The 26,107-nt window shown below is 32.4% G+C and overlaps 4 protein-coding genes across 5 annotated transcripts; 2 read left to right on the top strand and 2 right to left on the bottom strand.

The window, feature by feature from the left end:
• Nucleotides 1-1,139: 1,139 nt before the first annotated feature.
• On the top strand, nucleotides 1,140-7,432 carry LOC114184986 (serine/threonine protein phosphatase 2A 57 kDa regulatory subunit B' beta isoform). The gene is made up of 2 exons (XM_028072442.1): nucleotides 1,140-2,665; nucleotides 6,397-7,432. The coding sequence occupies exons 1-2, from the start codon at nucleotides 1,580-1,582 to the stop codon at nucleotides 6,715-6,717; spliced, it is 1,407 nt and encodes a 468-aa protein (XP_027928243.1). The 5' UTR covers nucleotides 1,140-1,579; the 3' UTR covers nucleotides 6,718-7,432.
• A 2,830-nt stretch (nucleotides 7,433-10,262) lies between these two features.
• On the top strand, nucleotides 10,263-14,003 carry LOC114187192. Of its 2 annotated transcripts, none has more exons than XM_028075364.1 (4): nucleotides 10,263-10,546; nucleotides 10,642-10,752; nucleotides 12,974-13,042; nucleotides 13,765-14,003. In XM_028075364.1, the coding sequence occupies exons 1-4, from the start codon at nucleotides 10,391-10,393 to the stop codon at nucleotides 13,813-13,815; spliced, it is 387 nt and encodes a 128-aa protein (XP_027931165.1). In that variant the 5' UTR covers nucleotides 10,263-10,390; the 3' UTR covers nucleotides 13,816-14,003. The 2 variants fall into 2 exon arrangements, with proteins under 2 accessions (XP_027931165.1, XP_027931175.1); XM_028075374.1 differs by lacking the exon at nucleotides 13,765-14,003 and adding an exon at nucleotides 13,421-13,722.
• A 77-nt stretch (nucleotides 14,004-14,080) lies between these two features.
• Nucleotides 14,081-16,771, bottom strand: LOC114187185 (probable pectate lyase 12). The gene is made up of 4 exons (XM_028075352.1): nucleotides 16,253-16,771; nucleotides 15,595-16,055; nucleotides 14,464-15,112; nucleotides 14,081-14,377 (listed from the first exon to the last, which is right to left on the bottom strand). Exons 1-4 carry the CDS (start codon nucleotides 16,381-16,383, stop codon nucleotides 14,218-14,220), a joined length of 1,401 nt encoding a protein of 466 aa, XP_027931153.1. The 5' UTR covers nucleotides 16,384-16,771; the 3' UTR covers nucleotides 14,081-14,217.
• A 7,143-nt stretch (nucleotides 16,772-23,914) lies between these two features.
• Nucleotides 23,915-26,072, bottom strand: LOC114194983 (alpha carbonic anhydrase 7-like). The gene is made up of 7 exons (XM_028085382.1): nucleotides 25,897-26,072; nucleotides 25,482-25,690; nucleotides 25,204-25,313; nucleotides 24,745-24,859; nucleotides 24,491-24,652; nucleotides 24,314-24,370; nucleotides 23,915-24,206 (listed from the first exon to the last, which is right to left on the bottom strand). Exons 1-7 carry the CDS (start codon nucleotides 25,979-25,981, stop codon nucleotides 24,123-24,125), a joined length of 822 nt encoding a protein of 273 aa, XP_027941183.1. The 5' UTR covers nucleotides 25,982-26,072; the 3' UTR covers nucleotides 23,915-24,122.
• Nucleotides 26,073-26,107: the final 35 nt, after the last annotated feature.

A 26,107-nucleotide genomic window follows, 5' to 3' on the forward strand; every position in this document is an offset into this window, starting at 1 on the left:
AAGAAAAATAACCTTGTAAGTCACATCAAATGGTTTAAAGAGCAAGTGACAACTCTTTTAATATCTGTGGAAGTCAAGCTAAATGTCATCTTTTGTAAGGCATGGTTTAGTACAACTGGAGTTGGGTAATAAATGCAGAGATACTAAAATTGAATGGATAAAAGTCATATGTTGATTCAGAGGGAATGTTTTTTTGTTTGTGTTTAATATATGCAGGTACAAATACAGATAAAAACAGGGGAAAAAAAGAATCTAGTAAGTCACATCAAATGGTCTAAACAACAAGTGACAACTCTTATGATATCTGTGGAAGTCAAGTTAAATGTCATCTTTTGTAAGACATATTTCAATACAATTGAAGTGAAGTAATAGGTGCAGAGATATTATAACTGAATGGATTTTTTGTTTGTAAGAGATATAGACAACATTTTTTTTTCAGTTTTGCCTTGCATGAGTTAAATAATCTCTATGTTTGTATTTTTAGTTTTTTTTTGTTTGAAAAAGGATTTGGACATCCCAAATACACATTTTGTTCAATTAATTTTTTATTATTGATAAAATAAAAATCATCAAGCAAATGTAAATAATTAGTGATCAATATATTGAATTTAATTTTTGTACCAAATTCATCAAAGTGAGTTTTAGAAGAAATTTTAACTAAAATAAAGAAATTGAAAAATTGTTTTAATTTTTGAAAATTAAATCCGCACCAAATTGAAAACATATATTTATAGGAGCAAAGCTTTCACGGTTAATGTAAAATTCGTCCATTAATATCTCATATATACTTTCTAAATCTTTCATAGTAGATGAATCACAATGAGTTCATCAACTGAACTAATCAAATAGTATCTTAAGTTTATTTTTAACATAATTATGACAAAAAATTTCAATAACATTAGCATAATATATTTTAAGATTTATGGAGAGTATAACAATTTGTTTGTGACAATATTTTAATGGTTTTCACCGGAATTAGCAGAAAGTAAGTTAATGGAAGGTGTTCATTGAAAAAAAAAAAAAAAAGAAATGTATAGTGTAAGATGCATAGAGTGAGAAACATATATAAAAGTGAGAAAAAAAAAAAAAAAAAAAACAACGATACAATCCTATCTAATCGAAAAAGCTGAACTTGAATTCAATATTTGAATTGGCATGTAGGATGATTAAAAATGTAGAAATGGCTCTAAACTCAATCTCAAAGACTCCTTTTTTCTTCTAACATTATCAAATCCATTATCGTAATCCACAACACAATTCTTCACTTTCCTTTCTCTGACCTTATGCAATTCTCATTCTCATTTTAGTTCTCATTATAAACTCACTATCTCACTATCTCTCTCTCTCTCTCCCTCTGCCATATATTCACTCGCCGGAACGCATCGCCGATCGACGAACCACAGCCATTCCGCTAATTCGCCACTTTGATCCTCCCGGAGCGCGGTTGTCAGATCCATCGTCCTTCGCTCTCGCTGTGATGCGAAAATCGTTGGAGGCCAAGCTGCATGAGCGGATTGGGAAGGAGCTTCTTCCGAATTCGTTAGCCTAGGGTTAGGGTTTCTTCCATCGTTCCCCAAAAATGTTTAAGCGAATCATGAAGGGAGGGCAGAAGAAGCCCTCCAAGACGGACCCGAACGATCCGTCCGCCTTCGGTTCGCCGGCGACGGCCGATGCTCCGGCGGTGGTGGTGCCGCCGCCTCCGGGGACCATAGAGCCGCTGCCGCTGTTCCGCGACGTGCCTGTGTCGGAGCGGCAGACCCTGTTCATCCGTAAGCTTCAGATATGCTGCCACCTGCTGGACTTCTCGGACACGCTGAAGAACATTCGCGAGAAGGAAATCAAGAGGCAGACGCTGATGGAGCTCGTGGATTTCATCCAATCGGGTTCGGGGAGGATAACGGAGATTTGCCAGGAGGAGATGATCAAAATGGTGTCCGTCAATATCTTCCGGTGCCTCCCGCCGGCGGCGCACGAGAACACCGGACAGGAAGCCACCGATCCGGAGGAAGAGGAGCCGTGCCTCGATCCTGCATGGCCGCACCTTCAGCTTGTCTACGAGCTTCTTCTCAGATACATCGTTTCCTCTGATACTGACACAAAGGTTGCGAAACGGTACATTGATCATTCTTTTGTCCTCAAACTGCTTGATTTGTTTGACTCTGAGGACCCCCGTGAACGTGAGTACTTAAAAACCATATTACATCGCGTGTACGGGAAATTCATGGTTCATCGCCCCTTTATCAGGAAGGCCATTAACAACATATTTTTTCGGTTTATATATGAGACGGAGCGGCATAGCGGTATTGGGGAGCTTCTTGAGATTCTGGGGAGCATTATCAATGGCTTTGCTCTGCCGATGAAAGAAGAACATAAGCTGTTTCTATCGAGGGCGCTTCTGCCTCTGCATAAGCCCAAGCCGGTTGGGGTGTATCACCAGCAGTTGTCGTATTGCATTGCGCAGTTTGTGGAGAAGGATTTCAAGCTCGCGGATGCAGTTATTAGGGGCTTGTTGAAGTATTGGCCCGTAACTAATTGCCAGAAGGAGGTTCTCTTTCTTGGGGAACTGGAGGAGGTGCTGGAGGCCACGCAAGCTGCGGAATTCCAACGCTGCATGGTCCCTCTTTTTAGACAGGTTGCTCGCTGCCTCAATAGTTCTCACTTTCAGGTTCGTGTGGAATTGTTTTTCATCACGTTTGCTGATGCAAGCCTTTTTTCAACGTTTCCTTTACTTTGGTTAGCCGGGTTATGAATGTGCAATTTGTTCAACTGTTTCTTTGTTTATGAAGATACATCTAATCTGAGGCTATATATGGTATAACTATAAGGTTAATGCAAGGTTCAGCCCTAGGTACTAGATTAGTAACTAAACTGTCGCATCTTTTTGGTCCTAAACTACACTCTTAATCCATTTATTCCCCCTAGTTTTTTTGGATAATTTAGTTGTGCCTTTTCAATTTGCAGCTTAATGATGTGTTGGTTGATGGGAAAAAAACCAAGATTTTCTAGCAATGTAAACCCCTAGCATGTAGAAGTAGAAATAGTAAAATAGCTATTCATAAGTCAAGATCCCATGTCAACTAAGAGATATGGGCAGAATATTTCCAGGCTTGGGCAATCCTCATCTCATGAATTTGCTTTTGGGATTGAATTAGCCCCAACTATAGTTCAAGATGGTATTAGTAGTTATAATTCTAAGAGGGTAAAGGAATGTAGATATGGTATGATAGGAGCGAGGAGCAAGGAGGAAAATATTAAATGACACCCTGGCCCTGCAACTTTTTAAGTGGAATCTACCCAGCCCTATAGATTTCATTGTGCAATATAAAAAAAAAAATAGCTCTAAATGGCCTTGTAGCTTTCCTAGTGCATTAAAAGACTACCAATCTGATAATTGCCATGCTCTACATGTGCAATTTTGGGCATTGGGAGAGGGGATGTATTGAGATCTTACATTAACTATAGATATTGTAAAAGTATGGCTCATAAAGATTTAGGAAATACTCATCTGATGAGATATCTTTCAGGGTTGAGTTAAGTCAATTCAAGTTCAAGAAAAGGCATATAATTTTCTCACATACTGAGGTTATAAATTCATTTTTGCCTTGATTTTAAGCTTAAAGTTGAATTAGCAAAGTCAGTCAGAATTGAGGTTCAATTGATGATCATTTCATAGCCATTTTACTTTATGGAACTCGTAATTATGTGCTGTATCTTTCAAATGGTTTAAAGACCAGTAAAAGTCTTATATACTTGATTTCCCCAAGCCAAATTGGTTATGTAAAAAATTCATTCTGGAGTGCCAGCCTCATGATGTTGTGGATGTTTCTGACTTGAACAAGATTGATTTCAATGGAGGATACCTCTAGATCTAGAAAGTGGTTAAAAATCTCAGATTAGAAAAAGAAATGTGTTTTTCTTTATTGTCAGAAAAAAAATGGTTAATGGCTTACAATGTGATTGTAGTAAATTTTCTGTTTAATAACTTAGTAAGTTTGTGGTTTCATTTGTGCATTATTTAAGAAATCTTGAGTTATAGTTTTGTTTTCTCCCCCCTTAATGTTACAATCATATTGTTATTATTATTTTGGTGAGGTTCATGTTCAGATTTATTAAGAATGGCAACGGAACTAAATGGTGAAACTGAACTTTTATTTTTGCGGAGCTGGTTGTTTAGGGTTAATTATTCATAGTAAGCTAATCTACTTTCACTTCATTAAAGTCATCCTTATTACTTGTTAGTTATGAGCACTCATTTTCGTCGCTCATTCTAAAATTTGAATCAGAATGCTGAAATTCTGAATCCTTGAGGAACAAATTGATACACACACAAAAGAAAATCTAACGTGAGTTTATTTATCAGATAATTTGTTTTAAAGCCATTTAGTAATATGTTCATATGATTTGTGTGTGACTTCTAAACTGCCAAACTCAACACTGGATTTGAATTGTTAGTGGCCTAATGCAATTTATGTTGTTAAGTCAAGGTAAAATAGATAATTTGTTAGATCAGGAGGACTTTCCAATTGAGTCAATAAATGTGGATGCAAAGGATAAATTATCCTTCAACTCATCTTTTTCCTTCATTTTCGTTGTTCCCAACAAGGTAGTGCTAATTATAACAATTATGACAACCATGCATTTTCATTTGATTAAACATTAAATGGAATTTTGGAACTATTGCCTCTTGGTTTCTTACAAATGCTTGGGTGGCATTTGGCAATGTTGTTTTGGCTTAAATTAAATAACATTTGCTTTAGCTTCGATCCTCTGTTGCCCACTTAAAACTCTTTACATTTGGCAAATATCCTCGAATTTTCTTTATTATAAAAAATGCTACCTAGTTTCACAGCTTGACCTAAATGCAATTAATCGGACCTCTGAATCATAAATTTGAGAGAAGTTTTACCTAAGCTTCTTTAATCAAACCTTCAGCAAACTCTAGCTCTGTTGACCTTCTTTATTTCCTTCCTTCCTTTGTCTTTTTTCTGTTTTAGTGAAATTTAGCTCTTATTTATCGGAGATGAGTTGAAGCGAGTCCTTTGTGTTTAAGCCATAATTTGTATTATAATTATTTTTTACTAAACTAGTAAGTATCTGTTCAGAATTATTACCTTGTGTATTGCTTTGACCTCTTGGCTTAAAAGGTTGTGTCCTTCTCGTTTTCACTGGGATCACTAAGCTGCAATATCAGCATGTCTTTAATGTGCAGATAATACTTTTAGTGCATTGTATCTTGTCTCCAGCTGAAAAGCTATTGATGTAGAATGTTGTCCCTAGGAAAAGTGTCTATAGTTTACAAGTTCCTTTATCGGCGCTACACAAATCTTTTCTCTTATATACATCTTGTTGTTTCTTGCATCTCTATATATGTATCTGTAACATTTTCATTTCTGCTCCTCCCACCTTTCTCTAAGGTTATCTCTTTAAAACCCAACATTCATTACCATATGTTATAATTTGAGCCCACGACCAATTGGTCACCAAGGTACAACTTTACTGTTGTGCTAGGGTTTACCCTCCTCATTTGTATTACAGATCCCTATATTTAAAATAGGAACATTTGGTCTGCCTCCAAAGTTCAAGCTGAATGTTAATTATTTTCCATGATTTCTCAGTCAAAATTATATAATCTACAAAAAGCATGAAATTAGGATGACCTTTTAGATTTCTTTGAATATTGTCAGGGAGAAAGAATTTGATTTAACAGCATTTCTATGGATATCTTTCATGCCATTTGGTATTGCAGCTTGGCAATAATATAAGTTTCACAGAAACTATAAGAAAGCCGTGGGGGTGTTTATTATTATAAACTTCTTTGTAGTTCCCTTCAATGCACTTGTTTCATCCTGGGATGTAAAACTTGGGCGTTACTTTGTAAAACTGAAGACAGGGAGGAAGGAGTGACACCGTTCTCCTGTTTCAAGATTCCAAGCTCCATATGTTTGTGTTCAAGATTCCAAATGCGATCTTGGTCATTCATTAATGATAATTTAAGCTTAAGCAAATGATAACAGGGTCTTGACCATGACCATCTAGTGCTTGTGGATAGTATAATAGTGTACATTTGCCAGGATGTGGTTTTCTTACCTTAAGAATGTTTAAGGTGATCTTCGAATAATTCTTCCATTAAGGTGCTATAATTATGGTCTTTTATTACAGGATCCAGAATGTCTTCACGTAATTTTTTTTTGTTTATTTATATTTGTTTGATTTGATTCTGTAATCATCTCTTACAAATCTTATCTTTCCAGTCATAATCAAAAATACGGAAGTGAGAATCCTGATTGCTTTAAATCTCTATTATTTATTTTTTGTTTTGTAATTCCTTGTCTATTGATGCTTTTAGCTTTATATAATCCTTCAGAACCCTATGCTTAAGCATACCTTGCAATGCAGGTTGCAGAACGAACTCTCTTTTTGTGGAATAATGAGCACATTGTCAGCTTAATTGCCCAAAACAGGACTGTAGTATTACCCATAATATTTGAAGCACTGGAGAAAAATATCCAGAGTCATTGGAACCAGGCTGTTCACGGGCTGACCGTGAACGTTCAGAAAATGTTCATAGAAATGGACGCAGAATTATTTGAAGAATGTCAGAGACAGTATGCAGAGAGGCAGGCTAAAGCAAAAGATTTAGAAGAGCAGCGGGAATTGAATTGGAAAAGACTGACAGATGCAGCTGCACAGAATGGGGTGGATATGGTCACAGCTTAGTCAAATTACTTTTCAGCCTGAACTGGGACTGTGAATTGGATCGGCGGTGAAGGATTATATGTGCCCCTCGCCATTTTGGTGCCATTATTTATTGGTTTCTTTCTTTCCCACTTAATTTCTTTTTCCTCTCTATTTTCTCAGTTGGATACTCCGCAAGTTGAAGAAAGCAGTGATTAATGTAACTTAAAAGTGCAGTTGGATAATCAGTTAGACGTTGTTAGCAATGTCTGCAGATTAAGAATGTTTAATGAAATACTTTCTTGTATTTTTTTTTCACTTACAGAGAGAAATACGGATAACTTTTTTCCTTCTGGAAACAGATTCTAGTGACCTTTGTGTTTATGGCACAAGAAGTAGTAGGTGCCTGATTGGGGGAATTTTATAGTAAAACTAGGGCAGGTTTGGTTTGACACTAATTTTTGTGAGGAGCTGGTTCTCCCTGGCATGGGGGTTATGTACGAATCATATGAAAGGGCTGGTAATTTACTTGTACAATAGGGCAACGTTGCCTTCAAGCAATGCTGCAAACATGTTCGATGTAGCCCACCATTGATGATTACTCCCCTAATCTGGATCTCCGATCAAAGGGGTTGGAGATTTTCCTGTTGTTGATTTGGAACGCCCATCAACATGTCTCAGTTAATTGTATTGATTTTCCTTTTGATGTAACTGTTGATTTCTTCTCTTTGAAGCTGATATTCCTGTTTTAGATTGATATTTTATCCCTATTTTTCTCATGACTTTGCTCTACAAAATTCTCATACTCTAACTACTTGATTTCTCCATGTGTTTACTTCAATTGTTCTCAATGCTAGGCCTACTCCAAAGTTGCATTCAAAGAAGAAATGGTTCTTCTAAAATATCAAAGAAATCAATGAGTTTCTCTACGTTAACAATCTATTTACGCGACTTTTTCTTTTACTTTTTTTAATAGAAAAAACAAATGAGAAATCGGGAAAGTGTTAACAGTAGAAACTTCAATATTTTATATTGTTATTTAAATAGTTAAAATATTTTAAAATTAAGGGATACTAAATAGCAAATACTTTACCTTTAGTTGATTTTTTTTAATATAAACCACAAATTATAAGATTTAAAGTGTTGATAAAACATTTTTCCAAGTGTGGATGATTGATCTATATAAATTTTTTTTAATATAAACCACAAATTATAAGATTTAAAGTGTTGATAAAACATTTTTCCAAGTGTGGATGATTGATCTATATAAAATTGAGATTATACTCAGATCAGTGTATCATCAAACATACAGTTGTAAAAAATAAAATTAATTCCTTATCAATATTTAATCAAATCTAAATTTATAAAATTCATCATTTTCTCACCACTTTACTAAACTTAATTCATCTAATATAAATTATTGAAATTAAAATATCATTGAAATTAAATCAAAATCAAAATCTTCTCCCATAAACCACATCAATAAGAATATTCTCCTCTTCTCTATGTGATAGTAAGAACATAGTGTATTATAGAAAATACACACTTCAAATATTAAAGAAATTATTATATATTATTTTGTACAAAATTATAATTTAAAATCATAATAGTGTACACACAATTATAGTCAACAACAACATCACTAGATAGAGGGCTAGAACATTGCAAATCATTAGAACACTACCAACAATACATCAATAGTAAGGAGAGTTAGAAACACTCCAAGCCATTACAATATTAACTATGCTTTTGCATCTTGTTTTGTAAATAATATGAATATATAAATGTATAAACGTAAAGACAGATGTGAAAGCAAAGAGATAAAAATGATGGAGAGAGAAAAAAAAACAAATTGTGTCAGTGTTAGTAATAGACAAGAGCTATCTTTAGTACGTGGGTGAATGTTTTTAAGTAGATAAGGAAGAAGAGTAGAAGAAATTATCTTAGAGTTTTTTGGTTATATAGTTAAAATATTTTAAAACAAACATATACTAAATAGCAAATAGTTTCACCCTTGGTTAAATTTTTTTTAATATAAACCACAAATTATAAGATTTGAAGTTCAAATAAAACATTTTTAAAGTGTGGATGATTGATCTATACGAGGATATTACACCTATCAAAAAAATAATTTTTACAATCAAAATTTGGACAATGACTATGTTAAGTATGAGTTTAAAATTAACTTGAGAGTTCGAACCATAGAATATAACCTGTATATCCAAAGTAGTTGGTAGTTAAAATTGAAATTATGCTTATGATCAAATATATCACATGTGAGTGCAAAGTAACTAATGTTCTACCAATAAAATAATGATTGATTTATAATGAAAGTAGAAATTAATGGAGGTTTGAGAATACAATTGTATTTGTTATTGAAGAACAATATAATATTGTTCATGAAGCATTCAACTCAATGAGTGTGGTATATGTGTTGTGTATAAGAATTTACAAATGTATGTAGGTGTATAACAAAGATTTTGATCTTATTCATTGTCGTTGCTCTTTGGCCTCCATTATGGTCTTCTCTTGTTGCTCCCTACTCATTTCGGCCTCATCATCTTGCTAATTCCACTCATTGCCATCAATAAAGACCTAAATGCATTACAATAGGTAAAGAAAAAAAAACTTTCTTATTATTTATATTTATTTTAAAAAAAATTCTTACTCAACACTTTAGTGCAATATTCAAAAATCAACACTATGACAAGTCAAGTAACTTCATAAATAATTTATTAATCTTTATTAACTCAAGTAGCGTAGTTATCAAGTAATTGAATCTTGATTAGGTCAACAACGAAAAGGTAAATTTAGAAATAATATAAATAACCAATCCAGGTAAGACTTTAAATAGGCTAACGTTTATTATAATTGACAAAGATTCGAACTGACATAATTGTTGTAGTATTTTGTACATGTACAATTCAATCAAACCGAGAACATCTAAGCTTATAAGAAACTGACAATCCAAAAGACTCGAATGTCTGAAGTCTAATAAGACCATTTGATTTTATAAAAACGTGTAATATTCATCTATTCAAAATTCATAGGACTTTATTAAACAAAACAATATCATGCATTATTAGTTGAATATCTCAAACTAGGTATTCTAATTATAATGTGTCGAATATCTATAATATTTTAACCTAAGTATATACATAAATCTTCAAAGTTTGAAAGCTAATATTACAAAATATAAAAATGTTATGACCTATTTAAGATGAAATTTATCATAAATAAGATTTTATTTCAATATTTTACACAACTCTCCATGTTTAAGTGAAAATAAAAACTATTAAACTGACAAAGTTAAAAAGTTTTGTATGTATATAAAATTACATTTTATTACTAAGATGCTAGAAAATAATAATTTTAGAAACTAATTTATTAATTTAAAAATAATGTTTTTTTTCTTGCCTAAAATGTTTAGACAAAAGATCAATATGACATTATTTTCGTTCAAGACTGTACATCCAACCATCTTTAGTTAATTATTAAAAAAATTGTAAATAATAATTTTCTCGATAAACTTAACCTAATTTGGTGGCGGTTATGCAAGTTGTTTACTTATTTTAAGATCTAAGAAGATAAAATTGAAAATCATATATTTGTGTCTGTGATAGTTTCATTTATCACATGAGGTGTGAGTGTGAAGAGCGTATCAGACTAGCAGAGGAGGAAGAGATAGTGAAGAAGAAAGTGTAGTGGCGTGGAAATGTCGAAGAAAGGAGGAAGTGGCGCTTCGTTCCAAAAGGACGTGCCATGGCGAGCGTCTTCTTCAACCGCGAAACCCCTCCCCAAAATTCACCTCTCTCCACTTCTTCGCGTTTCCCAAACACCCGTCACGGATTACGCCGTCTCCGTCATGAGGGTCTCTCTCACTCTCTTTCTTTGTTTTTTCACTTCTCGTCGTTGCGTTTCAATAACCCTTTATTCATATTTTTGGGAATTGCTGTGATTTCTCAGCATCCAGACCCTATAGGGAGTGGATTGGGTGATGAGGCCATAGTGGAAGCAGCTGGTCCCGACTGCCTCGTACCTGGTCAGAAAATGCCTCTCCAATTACTTGGCCTTCAGGTTCTCTTCTTTCTCTTCCTCTGCCTCTTCAGCTTTTGCAATCGTTTTAGCTATGCCTAATCTGCTGTTTTTTTGCTTCTTATCACATTCAATTCTTTCCTTTTAACCTTATTGATGATTTTTTTTTCGGATTTTCAATCACTCCTTTTATAAAGGACTTCCCCAAAAGCAATTGATAGTACAATGTTTCCATATAACTCAACTTAACACATGGATGATGAGTCCTCTATGTAATTCAATTTTGTATTGTGCACTGTTAATCCATATTATACTAGGATCAATTTGCACTGCCACGGGCGGACTGAAAATAGACTTTTTTCTTTTTTGTTTTGAATACCCAATAAATATATTTCTTCACTTTGTTTACCTGGTAACTTAAACAATGTAGTTCAAGTCCCCTTTTTATCCATGTTGAAACACTAGTTATACAAGCTGAATTGTTGAGAAATGATATATGTATAAAGATGTTATGATTAAAAAGAAAGTCTAAAACCATCTCATGAATCAATTAAAGAAGTCAACAGTAGTATAAGTAAATATTGTTTTTCAGATAATTAAACTAAAATTCTATAATACATTGAAAAAAATAATTTATTAGGTACTCAAAATAAAGATCATTCATATTTTAAGAAGTTGAGCCTGAAAAAAAATGTGAATTCAACTACTTGTCTCTCTGAGCATATTTTATTTACTTTTGTCCCCTTGTAAAACATCTAGCTTTTCCCCTTCGTGTGGAATGAAGCTGTGAATGATTGATGGGTAATGCCAGAAAGTACTCGATCAAGCTTCATGCGTCCTTTGGGAAGACAACGAGAAGGACTAATGCGTTGCCTAGATTGACTGTTTTTCACTGATAACATATTAAGTATTAACATTTGGGGATTTGTCCAGAAAGTATTTTGGCTCACCATTGTATATCTTCCTTCAATCAAAATAGCCGCACAGTTAATGCTCTTCTTTGAGTTTTTGAACTCATTACTCTTTGATTTAGTTGTTTTGTTAATGTCATATAGGGGAGTTTGACTGTTGCTTACGGTGCTGAACTAATGGGCTACAATTGATGCATACGCCTTAGAACTTTGAAATACACTTTACAATCATTACCATTTGTCCTATCGGATTCTCTATGTGGTTTGCTCCATAAATGGCATGCTCATCTGCATTATATATCTTAGTTTTTCCTTTAATGTCTTCAATTTTGTTATGATATATTGATAATTACATATTATGTTTGAAAAAGTTTCCTAACATGACAATTTAACAATTTATCTCATAATTACTACTGTATTATATTTATATTTATTGTCTATCAAATGCTCGCCACTAATAACACAGAACTGGCAAGGACATCTATTTCAAATCTATCCATGAAACCAGGATGCTTCTCTTCCATTTCTTTCAAAATAACCAATTTTCTGAGCATGAGCATCAGTTGAAAAACATGTGTTATCAGATATTAATATAGCCAGAATTATTATTTCTTCTTTGTCTTTCCTGCATTTTTTATTCAAAATGTAATAGCAACGTGTCTTTGTTTACTTGAATTGAATTTAACCAATTCCTTTTAATTGGTCTTGGCATGTCAACCACATTCATAGCATTTATCAATCTAGCTCTTTGATGTAATCGTTATTCATTATTTTGTTATTGTGTATTTTATTTTTATTTGAATGTTATCGTAAAATTTTATCGTTTATATATTATTACTTTCTATTTTGTACTATTGTACAGCTATTAAATTGTAATTTATATACTAGTATGGTGTTTAAGATATAGAAAGGGATTTTGTTCTATTAGTGGCAATCTATGATAAGAATATTTCTATTCATTTATTTTTTGAGTTTCCTGTTTAAGTGGATCATATTTATAAAATAGGTCTTTTTCTATAGATATGAAATGCAAATAGAAGTGACGTTGGTGTAATCTGCTCTTGTTTTTTTTAAATCATTTGTTTGTTAATTTTTGTTTTAATAACTATCTTTTTTGTTCTTACTAAATGGGTAAGAAGCGCTGTATATTTGTTCTGTTTTATAATCTAAAAGCATGTTGTTATGTTCACTGATGCCAAGCTTTCTTTCTATTACATTGTGTTTCCATGTGTTTTCCCCCGTTTAGATTATATTTAAAAGTATATCTTTTTCTTTTGGAGTAATGCTCTTTAGAAATATATTGTTTTTGGCATAGAGGTGCAGTTTTAACTTTTGCCTTCTTGTTTGGACAGGTCTGGCCAATCCATGTTGACCTGAAGTTCTTGGAACCAGTTGGGCGAGAACTTAAGATGCTTGGAAAGGTGAAGTTTTTTTTTTTTTTCATACATGCATAGGAATTTGGCCTTCCTGACGTTAATCTTAATGAGTTGTTTGCATTTGATATTGACGAAATAAGGAATATTTCATATAGATTTAGGTGCATTGCATATTTCTCAATTGATATACTGCATTTGAATAACAAATATGAAAATATATGCCGCCTTGTAATTCTAAAAGTTGAAATGATATTGATTTGCATTGCACCATATGATGTAGGATTTAGAGGGAGATAAAAGTGGGATGAAGTAGCTTGAGTGAAATTGCTTTCTTGTTCAGTATATCAATATATATAAATTGTTAAAGTGGGTACTATTTCTGGGAAATTTAGCTATATGTCCTCTTCTCTTGAAAAAATGCAGAGTCGGTTCAAGCACATTGGCATTGTTTGCTTCCACTGAACTAGTCAGATATGTTATTTACTTGAGATCCTTCAAGACCAAATTCTCCAATGGTCCTTCTTGATCTCTTTCTCTTCACCAGATTAACGACCATATATTCTTCTTTCTAGTGCTTTCCAGGGACCTTTCTTTATGTTCAAACTACCTTAATTTAGATAGTCATATTTGCCTAGGTTTATTTGGTTGTTAATTTATAATTTGTCTGTTTATTGTTTGATTTCCGGGGTTACACGTTTACGTGAGACGTGCTTTTGTAAATATGCGATGAGGTATTATGATTGACGTAGTTGTTATTATGCATGCAGTTCATGGATGATGCCGTTGAACTAATGAACAAATCATTCATAGAGCGTTGATGATACGTGCGTTGCGAAGAAATGAAATAGTTGCAATTTGAATTTTTTTAAGGAATTAGAAGTATAGACAAGCAGAGTGACTATAACATTTGGCTGATTTTGTATGTAAAAGAAAATTGCAGTGAGATGTTTTTGTTCGGGGTACTTATTCCCAGCCTATTAATGCCAATCAGAAACTATTTCTCCCCTTTCCGCTTTCATTGGTGATGATGAAGTTGCAAAATTTTCGCAGCAATTTAGCTGCGAAGGATGTGAAATAAGCAAATGAAAAGTATGAAAGTGAAGGAGAATGAATATATACAGTCTTAATTAGGCCTGATCCATGATTAGACTTAAGGAGCAGACAGTTTTTTGATTCCAATGAAAAGAAACGAAAGAGCGTGACATGGTTGGTTAGTTTTGCTATAGAATAACCGTGAAGATTGTGGTGGAAGACAACAAGAGAAGGAAAAGAGACGGTGGAATGATTGTTGCAGTGGTGGACATTTCGTCGGTGTATTCCATGCCGGACTCCGTAGATTCATCACCAGGTCCTCTGCTCCACATTCCGAGGTTGTTGTCCCTGTTCATTGTGAGGTGAGACCGAATTCAATCACAATTTCACAAATAGATAAACAAGAATTTGATAATATATAGAGAGATTGATACCTGGCATTTCCAAGAACACCGGAGGACATGGTGAGAAGAGAGATACGATCGGCGGACTTAGGTTCGACGCTGTAGGCTTTCTCGTACTTGACCTCGAGTCCTTCGCCGGACGCAACGAAGAAGGCACCGTTGAGTAAAATGTCACCCTCGGACCTCCAGTTCCAGCCCTTCCACTTGGACTGTTGGGTGTCCACTCGTTTCGTAACCTCCTTGGCGAAGGGGTTTTGGGGTGCCATGTAGCGGTTCCCCTGGCTGTTAATGGTGGGTTCGCCGCTGCCACCGATGGCGTACATCTCCCACTCCGTGAAGTCGTTGTTGACGACGTGGATGTAGCCCCTCCGGCAGCGGGGCATTCTCTGGACCAGCTTCTCCCCGAAGTGGTTGAAGGCGATGGTTACCTGCATGCCGGAGTCTGGGAGGTAGTCGTCGCTGTGGCCCAGGAGCATCACCTCGTTGTGGTGGGAGAGGTAGTTGTTCGAGATGGTTATCCCCGTCGAACCCATCACCGCGTCTATCAGCCCGTCCTTGCACCGCGACAGCGTGCAGTGGTCGATCCATATATCCTTCGCCCCGAATATAGATATTCCATCCCCGTCCGACAATGTCCGGAATCCGTAGTGCTCCGGGCTTGACCGAACGTTCGTGTTCCCTGCACAGCCCAACTCAATTTTTAGCTGTTGGAATCTAACCAGGTATAAAATGCAGGAATCAACCCTAACATTGCTGCTACTACTACTACTATCAAAGAATATAGGTATGATCATTAAAGAAACTTATCCAATCTGATAGCGATGTAATGAGTCCCTACCTACCATTGTTGTGAAAAAATCGGTTTCTCATCCCATGAATAAAAAAAGTATTGATTCCAATATTTACTAAAACAACTACTTTTTTAAAGCTTGTCCAAATATAAAGCAAACCAATCTCCAAATACTTTATAACTTTATACAAAAACCCTCCAAAACAAATATCTATTTATCAAGCCCCAACGACACAAGGATGTCCCAACTGGAAGAAGAAAAAGAAAATTGGTATCATTTTTCACAACCTTCCAATTTGGTGTCATTATTATAATTGTTGTTATTCTCATTGAATCCACAATGTATGATTATGGTGAGGAAAAGAAGAGACCTGAGGGATGACAATGATGGATGTGAATGTTGTGTATGATGACATTGCTTATATACTGCAGAGTAATGCAGCCTCCTCCGACGATGTGCACATCAGCACCGCGTCCATCAATGGTCTTGTAGCTGTTAAAAATCAGCTCCTGGGACAGCTTAATCATCATGTTACTGGGGAAGACGATCCAGAGTGGCTCGTTCTGTATCACAGCGTATCTCAGCGTCCCAGGTTTTGGGTTCACAGGATCCCCGTCAGAGGAATCAGTCACCACGTAAAACTCACCACCTTTCCCTCCCTTTGCATACTGACCAAACCCAATGGCGCAGTCAGCTAGCCTCTGCCGATTGTTGGGCCAGTCTGGGTCACATTTCCAACAATCATCAATGGGGTTTCCCGTTAGACACGAAGACTCATCTCTCTCCGACACTGATAACATCTCCCTTCTTGCAATCGAAGCATTAACCTTCCTACACAACAACAAAACAAGGCTCAAAACTCTATCCCCTATAAAAGGTACAACTAACAATGAAACCTGACCCTTTTTCCAGATCTACTCTATATTCATGTAATATTGTACAAACTAACTACATTATCGAGTTCAACTACGATTATGAGCATAGCATGTAGTATACAGTGTATACATAGTGTGAAGGTATGTATGTACCTATGAACTTCATGGGCAACAGCTTCGGGGTCTGGATGTGCTCCTGGAAGAGTTAGGTTAAGCATTGCCGTTCCAAGTGGTGAAAAAAAACTTAGAAGTGAGAGTAGCAAAATGCAGGTTGTCTGGAGCATTGTTGATGAAAATGGGGTTGCTGTTTTTGGTTGCGCAATGCTCTCAGTTCTGAGTCACTCTGGGAGTTGCTAGTTACTGTACCATGGCAAGTTGTCCAAAAGTGTTAGCTAGTGTTGGTTTAGCCGAATTAATAAGCGGGGAAAGTGAGTGATTGCAATGATAACTAACGAACGAGGTTCAGTGTGAAAAGAAACAGGGATAAACAAACTTTTGTGTATAACTATGGTTATAATTATACGTGGTCGTATTTTAGCATGTTCGGTGGTGGTGAAAAATAATGATTGTAGAGTGGTTCTTTTGATTAATTTATTGATGGAAAAAGGCAAAAAAGGGAGCGGTGAGTGAGAGAAGTAGAAGAAAGGGTCGCGCATTGTCAAGGAATCACCCTGCTCTCGAGGAAATGGTCTCTTCATTTGTTTGCGGGACAGGTAGACACAGACACTGTCACAGTGTCACTGTTCCAAAAAAAAAAAACTTATCCAATCACCATTCCATAAGGCTATAACATAAACATTAAAGAGAATTTGGATCTCTCTTGTTTTCCTTTTTCATAGTAAGGTTTTTTCACACACAAACACAAACTAAAAATGTCGTATGAAATTCTTATGAATATACTTGTACTGGATTTTTCGTTAATTCTGAGCGTTAATGGGTGATGAATGCATGGAAGAAGATGAAGTAGGCTTTTGACTTTTGGACCTATACCTACGTATGGGCCGCACAGGTTACGAGGTTTTGGCATGGTTGAAAGCTCAAGCATCCATGTAACAAGGCGCTGATTTTGAATGCAGACACAAATACAAACTTATTTATATTCCTACTTCATCTATTCACGAAACTTTTCAAATTATCTATTCACGAATTATCTTAAATAACCAATATTTTAATTTTTCGCAAGTATTTCTTAATTCATAGTTAAAGATTCATTTCTTTTAAGATATCAAAACTAGTGAAGACTGCTTTTTCTCCCTAGATAAAGTGTGGTAAGGTTTAAACTTTAACTACTTATTTGTCCTTATCGTTGTATTATTTTATCTTGAAAATTATTTCCTATAACCTTCAAAAAATTAAAGAATACTTCTTAAAACATCATTCCCAATGTATTAGCTTTAGTTATGACATTAAATTTAAAACTTGGATCCCAGAATGAAAAATGTTTAATTATAATAGATAAGTTATTTCTTAAAATTGTAAGAAATGAAAACAACATATAAAAAGTTAAAAAAGTGTAAGTCTTACAAGAACAATTAAACATATTTAAGCCAAAACTTAATATCTTTAGAAGATCTTAAGATTCAAAGTTGATAAAGTATGTGTATGCAACCAATATGTTTAATGGGACATCAGCATGCTTTAATTTTATATTATAGTTAGTGCGCATAAAAATGCTCTTAATCTTAAAATAAAAAATAGGAGAAATAACTAAAAATATGAATTTATTTTAAGGTCTTGTTAACTAGTTAACTAGTGCCCTAAACTCGTTAAAGATGGTTAATATACACGGTATTTTACAAAATTACATAATTAAGTGTGATATTAACTAAAATTTGACCTAACAACTATTAATGCAATTTTATTTTAATTACAGGACAAAAATGCCCGGTGTACATGTGTGTTTAATATTTTATTTAATACTCATCAATAAAAATATAAAATAAATATATTTTAGTGTTGCAAAAAATTAAATATAACTAAACATAAAAAAGTTTAAATTAACAGAAAAATCAGAAAAAAAAATAGTGTTGAACATCTAAAATTATGAAAAAAAGGAACAATTAAAGTATCAATTTGAATAAAGACTTTAAAAATTTCAAAGGTCCTTGTTTTGTATCAAAAAATTATTGTCTAAAAATTAAAAGGGTATTTTTATCTTTAAAAAATTTGTAAAATGCATTTATACTATCTTAATTAATGTATATAATTATTTCAATTTTCAATATAAAAATAATAATATCAATGTACATTAATAATTCTTTAACCAGTACCTAACGATATTGATTAACATTTTCTTTGATTTTAATTATGTGAAGTAGAGTGAAATATCCCACGTACACTCTTTTTATCACATAAACTTATTTTATTAGTAATAAATTTATTTGAATTTATAAAAACATAAACCATGTATAAGCCAAACTCAATATTTTCTCACAAATTCACTATAATCTATTATCTTCAATATTAAATCAAGCAGTTTCAAACAACTAATACTAAATAAACCCAAAACTAGTAATCATATAACATATCTTTTAATTTGTTAATTCTTAATATTAGAAAATTATTTTTCTTCTTACCATATATTATTAGATCTTATGTCGTTTAAAAATCGAAACTTAAAAATATTTAAATATCTCTTTCACCTTTTGAGATACTTTTTAAGAATAATTCTACGTAACCGCAAGTACAAAATAATGTTGAAAAATATAAAGTTATACTTTATTTTATATTTCTAATATTATTATACTATTGGATTGGAATAACCATTTAATAAACTAATATAATAACAGATATTGGGATTAGATTGGATTTAAAAGTGCTGTATATTAAAGTTGTGAAAGTATCAGTTTTCATGAACTTGGGATAAATTCTGGAAATTCTATTACCCAAATCAATGGGGAATGACATGCAGTGAACTTTTGAGAGTGCATACACTATCTATTCAACCTTTTCTTTTGGTGACATATTATGGCCCCAACATTAAAGAAAAAGGTCAAAAGAAGCCACAAAAGAAAATTGTAAGTTGTATCTATTTAATGTACGTATCTATATGAACTACACACTAATCACACAGTTGCTTTGCAAAGTGTTGTCCTTTTTAATATTATCCCACAAAACCTTTATAAACTGTTGTAGAATGGCTTTTATGGCGCCGGAAAATTGTTGCGAAAGTAAAATAAATATCTGCTGCATATTCCATTCATATATATATTCTTTTCGTCTCTTATATGTAAAGTAGAAAAAAACACCTCTACATCTGCCAGATACAGCTTCTTTATTTTTATATTGTTTTTTTTTTCAGACAGTTTGGTACCCTCTTTAAGTGTGGGCCTTACTCATTTACTAAAATTCAAAATGATGTGTTTTGGTTTTGACAATTAGGTAACTCATTTTGTATTGACGTGTAGATAATAAAATAAAAAACTTCGAGGAAATTGCTTTTTTGTTCTTCATGTACTCGCAATTTTAGTTTTTTTTTTTAAGTATTTACTTCATAGAATTGATACATTTAAATAATCTTAAATAAGTTTTTCAAATAGAACCTTGCCACGACTGTGAGGTGGATGAAATCAAGAATAAATAAAGAGGAAGACATAACTAAGAGATAAGAATAAAAGTATAAAATCATTTTAAATATAAAAAAAAATACCCAAACAAGATTTTTTTTTCAACAAAAAAATCCATTTTGAAAAGAATTCCACAAATGACCACGTGCCAATATTATTTTCCAAAATACACCCATTTATGTTTCACGTTGAGAATTTGAATTTTAGGAAACCGAATCTTTTTTGTATGCATATTATCCCACATGACATTTACCTAAATAGTTGCAATTTCAACGTGAGTTGTGATTCCTTGTTTGAATTAGGAAGCCATTAAGGAATATAATTGTTGATGGACAACATACTGACACTTGAAGCAACGTTTATGGTGGTAGTAAAACTCATAATTATATCCTACATTTTCTCTATCACGTTAACATAATTACCACTGATTATCACTAATAACTATTTATATGTTGACCATTACTGTATAAATGATAAGTTGTAAAAGAGAAATACAGTTCAAGATGACCGTTAGGATAAAAAAAAAAAAAGTTAAATATGTTTTTGTCTCTTAACTTTTATAGTAAAATTTAAAATTAGTCTATTTCGAAACTTTAAACTAATTTAGTCTTTTATCTTTTAAAATACGTGGATTTCGTCGTTTTAATCAATTTTTTTTGTTAAGTTTATTTGACATTTTAAGCGCGTTTTATAATAGTATTTGACTTAACATTAAAGCAAAAATGTGTCAAACAGTATAAACAACTTAAATACAATCCTAAAATGCATACGAAACATCAAATAAACCTAAAAAAAATTGATTAAAATGATTAAATCTACATATTTTGAAAGATGAAGAACTAAATTGGTCTAAAATTTCAAAATAGATTAATTCTAAAATTCACTAAAAATAAAAGGACTAAAATTATATTTAATCCTAAAAAAAATTACAGTAAATATGATAATAATTTTAGTACAATAATATTATGACTCTATTTTTTAATTTTTATCTTTTATTTTTTGATATGACCGAGTAATGGTACAGATTGCGAAGATGCAGAGCACTGGTACAGATTGCGACAATTAATGTTGAGCTTTTTGACTTTGTTAGAGTGATGTGGGATCCAGTATATGTGAGACAGTGTAATGAGTAATATCCCCAATTTGAGGCAGGTGAGGGTGAAGATTGTCATTCACAAAAGACGTAATTAATGGCAATTCATTTCATGCGATATGCTGCCATGCATGTATATATGCATCATCAAATTTTCTTTCCAAGTATTCTAATGCATCAGGCATCGAGAGGTTTTCTTTTTTTTTTAAATTGATTTTCGATAATATATTTTAATTTTTGAAATTTTATTTTTAAGTATAAATTTATTATATATTTTTATTTCTGAGAATCGACATCTAAAAGTAATTTTTAAGGTGTGATGTTTGTGATTTTATTTAAATGATCAAAGAATATTTTTAGAATTTTAAATCTTTTAGAGATACAGAAGAAATTTTGGAGATGTAGAAAGAAAAACCTGGCATTGATGCACCGATGTAATAAAATGGATCGTTCGGTTGTAGCTATGGGCCTTGCATTGTACAGCGTATTGTGGAGCTATCACATACCACCGGATACTTCTTCCTGCACCTCACTTTTTTCTTTCTGCACCCCTATAAAACATGATATCCTCAACTTAACCCATTAAATTTATATTAAAAGCCCTAAATCATATACATCACCATTCTCCTTCTCTTTCTTCCTGTGCATGTATCCCTGCACCTCCATCCATCTTCAACTTTGCATGAATTTTGAAGGTTTGGATTGATGGTGGTGGAGTTGTTGTACCTCATGTCAATGACGATAATGGGGTGGTGCGTGGAAAAGTGGTTGAGGAAGAATAAAGAGCAAGGAAGGAAAAAATCTAAATGTAGAGAGAAAGGAAAAACACGAACAGCGAGCATAAAGAAAAATGAATGTCTATAAAAATTGACGATTATTTTTCTAACCAATATAATAACTATTTATTATGTCACTTAAAGAAAATAATTGACATAATTGATTTTTTGTATTTACAATTTTAACACCGAATTATTTACTATGACAAGAGACTTATAATCATCAAAATAATAAGACGTCATAAAATCGTAATTTTGCATTAGTGGATTAATAATACTAAAGAGAAATAATTATAAGTAAACAACAATTTTTGTAAAATATTCTATATCGGATAATTTGATTTTTTATTTGATAAGTATTACATTGGATAAAATTAAAGTTTATTGTTATCATATTATGTTACATTCATATCACATTCCGTAATATATTGTTCATCAAAAAGTTTTTAATAAGCTAGACAATATGATTTGACATAATATAGATTTTATTATTCTTGTAATTTTCCTATTTATTCCCACATTTTATTTCTTTGATCTTACTTTTTTTCATTTTTTAATTATTTCTTTATTTACTTACACATTTACATATGGCGGACCAACGAAGGGATAGGGGAGTCGTGACCCCTAACTTTTTTTGAAAATTTTTTATTTGTTATATGAAATTTGTTTTGTTTTTTATTTTTTAAATTATGTGTAAGAAATTTAAATTTTTGGAATTTTTTAATAAAAGTTTATATTAGGAATTGATAAGAATTAAAATAGGTATCATTTTATTTATTTTATAAAATATAACATTTAATGTTAATAAATAATAAAGCACAAAATTAAATTTAATAAAAAATAAACAAATTTATTAATATATTTTTTATTTTCTCTCTCACTGTTTTTTGGATTTCTCACACATTGTACCTACTTTAGACTTTTACTTGTTTTGTTTTTTTTATGAAGAAAAAAAAGAAAGTTGAACACAAATTCATTATTTTGTGCTCTCATTTTTGTATGTTTTATTCTATTATTGAAGAAAAAAGTAATTCTTTTTTTCTCCATCGATAATGAAATATTAGTTTAATAATTAATATTATTTTTTATCTCACAAGCATTTGGTATATTCATTTTTATAAATATAGAAGAAAAAACAATGCACTAAATGTTTTTTAATAACTGGTTTTTAATTGTGACTTGATTATCATATATTTTTCTTTTATTAATTACGTATCACAATTTTTATTTAGATTATGATAAATTATCTTTTAGTCTTTTTTTTTTAAAACATAAGTATATTGATGAAGAAATAAAAGAATAAATTAATTATTTAGAAGTGATAAGGTGGAATCAGATCTCGATAAATAAAAACGGACAACTTGACAAATTAAAAGAAACTTTTCAAGTATTAAAATATTATTTAATAGACGAAAACGAGATCATTTATAAATCTATTCTATCTATTAACATCCTTTTAAATCCATTCTATTTGAATTGGCATTTTTTCCATCATAATTATTGTGAAAAAAAAAACGTTTTCCATAATAAGTCTTGGTCAATTTATTTGCGAAAATGTATGTATAGTTCAAACGAAAAATGAACCACACCTTAAATCGGGTCAAATTCTAACTGTTCAAATGGATTCTGTAGGACTAAGATCGGCTAACCCTTATTTGGAAGAAAATAGAAAAAATCAATCTTTGACAAAAATAGGAAGTCAATTACATTTACTTGATTGATTTTTTTAATCTGTCTCGTCTTATTTTAACTCTTCTTGTTTCTACAACTATATCAGAAAGATAATTTTCTGCAATGAAAATTATCAAAATAAGATTGCAAAATAAAATAGAAGATGAAATTTTTGCTGACAATATGATTATTTACATTGAAAATAAAATATAACTAAAAGTTTTAGTATTGATTCAATTATTATTGAGTTCAATAATCTTACAAATCCATAATTAAATATATAAATTTTAAGTATATTTTAGCACCCTCACAAATATTGAACAAGATCCACCACTATTTATATCTCTCTAATTTTGGCCATACATAATATTAATCTTGATAGTGGCTTGTTAATATGCAAAATAGTAAACTTGACAATAAACAAATTTTATTAAGATAAATTCTAATTTATTATTATGACATTACATTAAAAATTGAACTTTAAACCTAACACAATCTACAAAATTAATTTAAGAATTTAGATTTTTATTTATTTATATATTATAAATTAGTCTTATTTTCGATCATTATAACACTTTGGACCTCTTTCAAAATTTTGTGTTCTTAATATCCGTTTCCATGTATAAAATTATTAACAAAAGAAATCAAATTACTTATTTTAAAAGTTCAAAAGCCATAATTCCACTAAATTTAAATTAGATAAGCCAAATGACCAATTATAACTGTTCTTTCTCGGTCAACAAAATTTATAATCCCAAAAATGTCAAAAAAATACAGGAAAAATCAATTGAAAATACTTATTCGTTTTTATGCGCTTCCACTCGGGAAAACGCTTATTTTACATAAAAAGAATGAAGCAGACCAATGTAAAATGAATAATAAAGAAAAAGAAAAAAAAAAATAGAGCAATGCTGAAACTAATAGAGAGGCTTCTTTGAAAGGTAGAGCTGTAGGTTCCTCTGATTTAGAGGCTGTAGTGGCCTTGCATTCCCTGGAGCATACTGTGGGAGAGAGTACATAACAAAGATTAATTCAAGATGAAGTTCAAGGAATAAAAACTTAATTATGAATTAGGGTTTATTTTACTCAGAAGAAGAAATTTACTTACAGGTTTAAGTACAGTATCCTTCAGTAACTCCACTTGTCTTCTTGAAACACTTCTTATCTAATGAAATTAGGTCAAAATGCAGAATAATTAGAAGGTGTTAAAGCATTATATACGTACATATGAACTTAATTATGAATAAGAAGGATAATGTATAGAAAAAGGTATATTTATGTATACCTTCTTATCAATGGTCCAAATAATGCCTTCGGTGCAAGGTGGTGCAGTGAGTGATCCTATGTATCTGTAGAACATCTTACCACTCATAATCTCTGAGGGATCAATTTCTCCGATACTTTCCTCTTCATTTTCTTTAGGAATGTCCCCTAGGTATTGTTCCACCTGAAAGTAATGTATAAATATATTATCCATGCAACATAGCATATACTTTTGCTCTTCGTTAATCAATCGTAAATATTTTTGCACGTACGTACCTTAGAGAGCAATGGATCAGGAGAACCATACTTGTACAAAACACCAACAACAGCAGTTTTGTTTGTTCCATCAGGCTGTGGGCTAACATGCACCATGTGCAACTCCAAGTCATACCTACTCATAGTAAACACCGAAATCAGAACATAACATCCATCAAAGTACATATCAAACAACTACAGTAGTACCACTACTGTCTGTAACAGGTACCAAAGAGATGAAGACAAATTTTTTCAAGTAAAACATTAATGATATGACAAGATTGTCTCTCTTTTTCTCTTGACGAAGTCTGAACTAATCATCGTTGGTTAATTATATATGTTCTTGACGAAGTCAGTTTCTACTTCATAAAGCTTTAAAGAAAGACTGTTAAAAAAAAAAAATATGAAGAATTTAGAGTATTTTTATATTTGAGAAGAAAGAAAACGATAAGAAGCGATTGTGAAGGGAAATTAATTAACCTCCGGCCGTCGATGGTATGTTCGGAGGGCCAGTGCCAATGGATTTGTACGAGGGAAAAAGATGATCCATCTATGTCTATTGAGCCCGCATCCCCTCTCAAATAATCCACCTGCAACCATTGCATTTAAGACTTCAATGACAACGTAAAATTTTAACCAGAAGTCAAATTTAGTATAGGTTTTAAGATAATGGTCGTTGAAGTTACATAACGGAAAACATGACATATTATGTTTTCTGGTATTTAATGCAATATGAGCAACCACCATTAACTACTTACTGCAACATCGTGACCTCTGTTGGAGAGTGTAGCATATTGAGGGTTATAGGTCCAATATTTGAGACCCCATAATTTGGGAATCACTTGCACATCGTTTCTGGACAAATCAATAGGAGATTGCATTTGCCCTGTTTTGCATGCTGCCCATGCTTCTTTAATATCGCCCCAGTGTTGAGGCCCATTTGCACTATCTTCATCGTAACCAAACTCTGCACCATATCAAGAAAACATATTTACAACACCAATATTTATTTTATTTTTTCATTTCTCAATGTCTCTTATGGAGCTTATATGCTGTATTACAATCTTTTAAATGTAATAATTTGCGAAGCTTAGCATAAGATTGGACGTTTCCATATACAATTTTGAAGAAGGTACACTTTTAACCATAAACAAAACTAGCAATAAAATTTACCAGGTTCATCAGGAAGAGCTCTAGTTAATATAGCGGAACATAATAAAATGGATATTAGTGAAATTGCAATCGAAATTCGCTGCATGTTTCAGGACGGTGGAGATTTTTTTCTTCTTGAGAGAATGCCGAGTGCCACAGAGATTATTAGCTCTTGGATATGTTGTTGATGGAGAGATTTGGTGCATGTGCTTGGGTATTTATACAGTGCCAA

Source organism: Vigna unguiculata, chromosome 1 (assembly GCF_004118075.2).
Source record: "Vigna unguiculata cultivar IT97K-499-35 chromosome 1, ASM411807v1, whole genome shotgun sequence".
NCBI lineage: Eukaryota > Viridiplantae > Streptophyta > Magnoliopsida > Fabales > Fabaceae > Vigna > Vigna unguiculata.

What these genes read in the sequence shown, in the direction of transcription:
- LOC114187185 (XM_028075352.1), bottom strand. Translation starts at nt 16,383, where the DNA reads ATGCTCCAGACAACCTGCATTTTGCTACTCTCACTTCTAAGTTTTTTT. An exon ending in GTTGCCCATGAAGTTCATAG is followed by an intron (nt 16,056 to 16,252) that starts GTACATACATAC and finishes GTTGTTGTGTAG; the next exon opens with GAAGGTTAATGCTTCGATTG. An exon ending in GGTGTTCTTGGAAATGCCAG is followed by an intron (nt 14,378 to 14,463) that starts GTATCAATCTCT and finishes CACAATGAACAG; the next exon opens with GGACAACAACCTCGGAATGT.
- LOC114187192 (XM_028075364.1), top strand. Translation starts at nt 10,391, where the DNA reads ATGTCGAAGAAAGGAGGAAGTGGCGCTTCGTTCCAAAAGGACGTGCCA. An exon ending in ACGCCGTCTCCGTCATGAGG is followed by an intron (nt 10,547 to 10,641) that starts GTCTCTCTCACT and finishes GTGATTTCTCAG; the next exon opens with CATCCAGACCCTATAGGGAG. An exon ending in TCCAATTACTTGGCCTTCAG is followed by an intron (nt 10,753 to 12,973) that starts GTTCTCTTCTTT and finishes TTGTTTGGACAG; the next exon opens with GTCTGGCCAATCCATGTTGA.
- LOC114194983 (XM_028085382.1), bottom strand. Translation starts at nt 25,981, where the DNA reads ATGCAGCGAATTTCGATTGCAATTTCACTAATATCCATTTTATTATGT. An exon ending in AGCTCTTCCTGATGAACCTG is followed by an intron (nt 25,691 to 25,896) that starts GTAAATTTTATT and finishes GATATGGTGCAG; the next exon opens with AGTTTGGTTACGATGAAGAT. An exon ending in CATACCATCGACGGCCGGAG is followed by an intron (nt 24,860 to 25,203) that starts GTTAATTAATTT and finishes TACTATGAGTAG; the next exon opens with GTATGACTTGGAGTTGCACA.
- LOC114184986 (XM_028072442.1), top strand. Translation starts at nt 1,580, where the DNA reads ATGTTTAAGCGAATCATGAAGGGAGGGCAGAAGAAGCCCTCCAAGACG. An exon ending in TCAATAGTTCTCACTTTCAG is followed by an intron (nt 2,666 to 6,396) that starts GTTCGTGTGGAA and finishes CTTGCAATGCAG; the next exon opens with GTTGCAGAACGAACTCTCTT.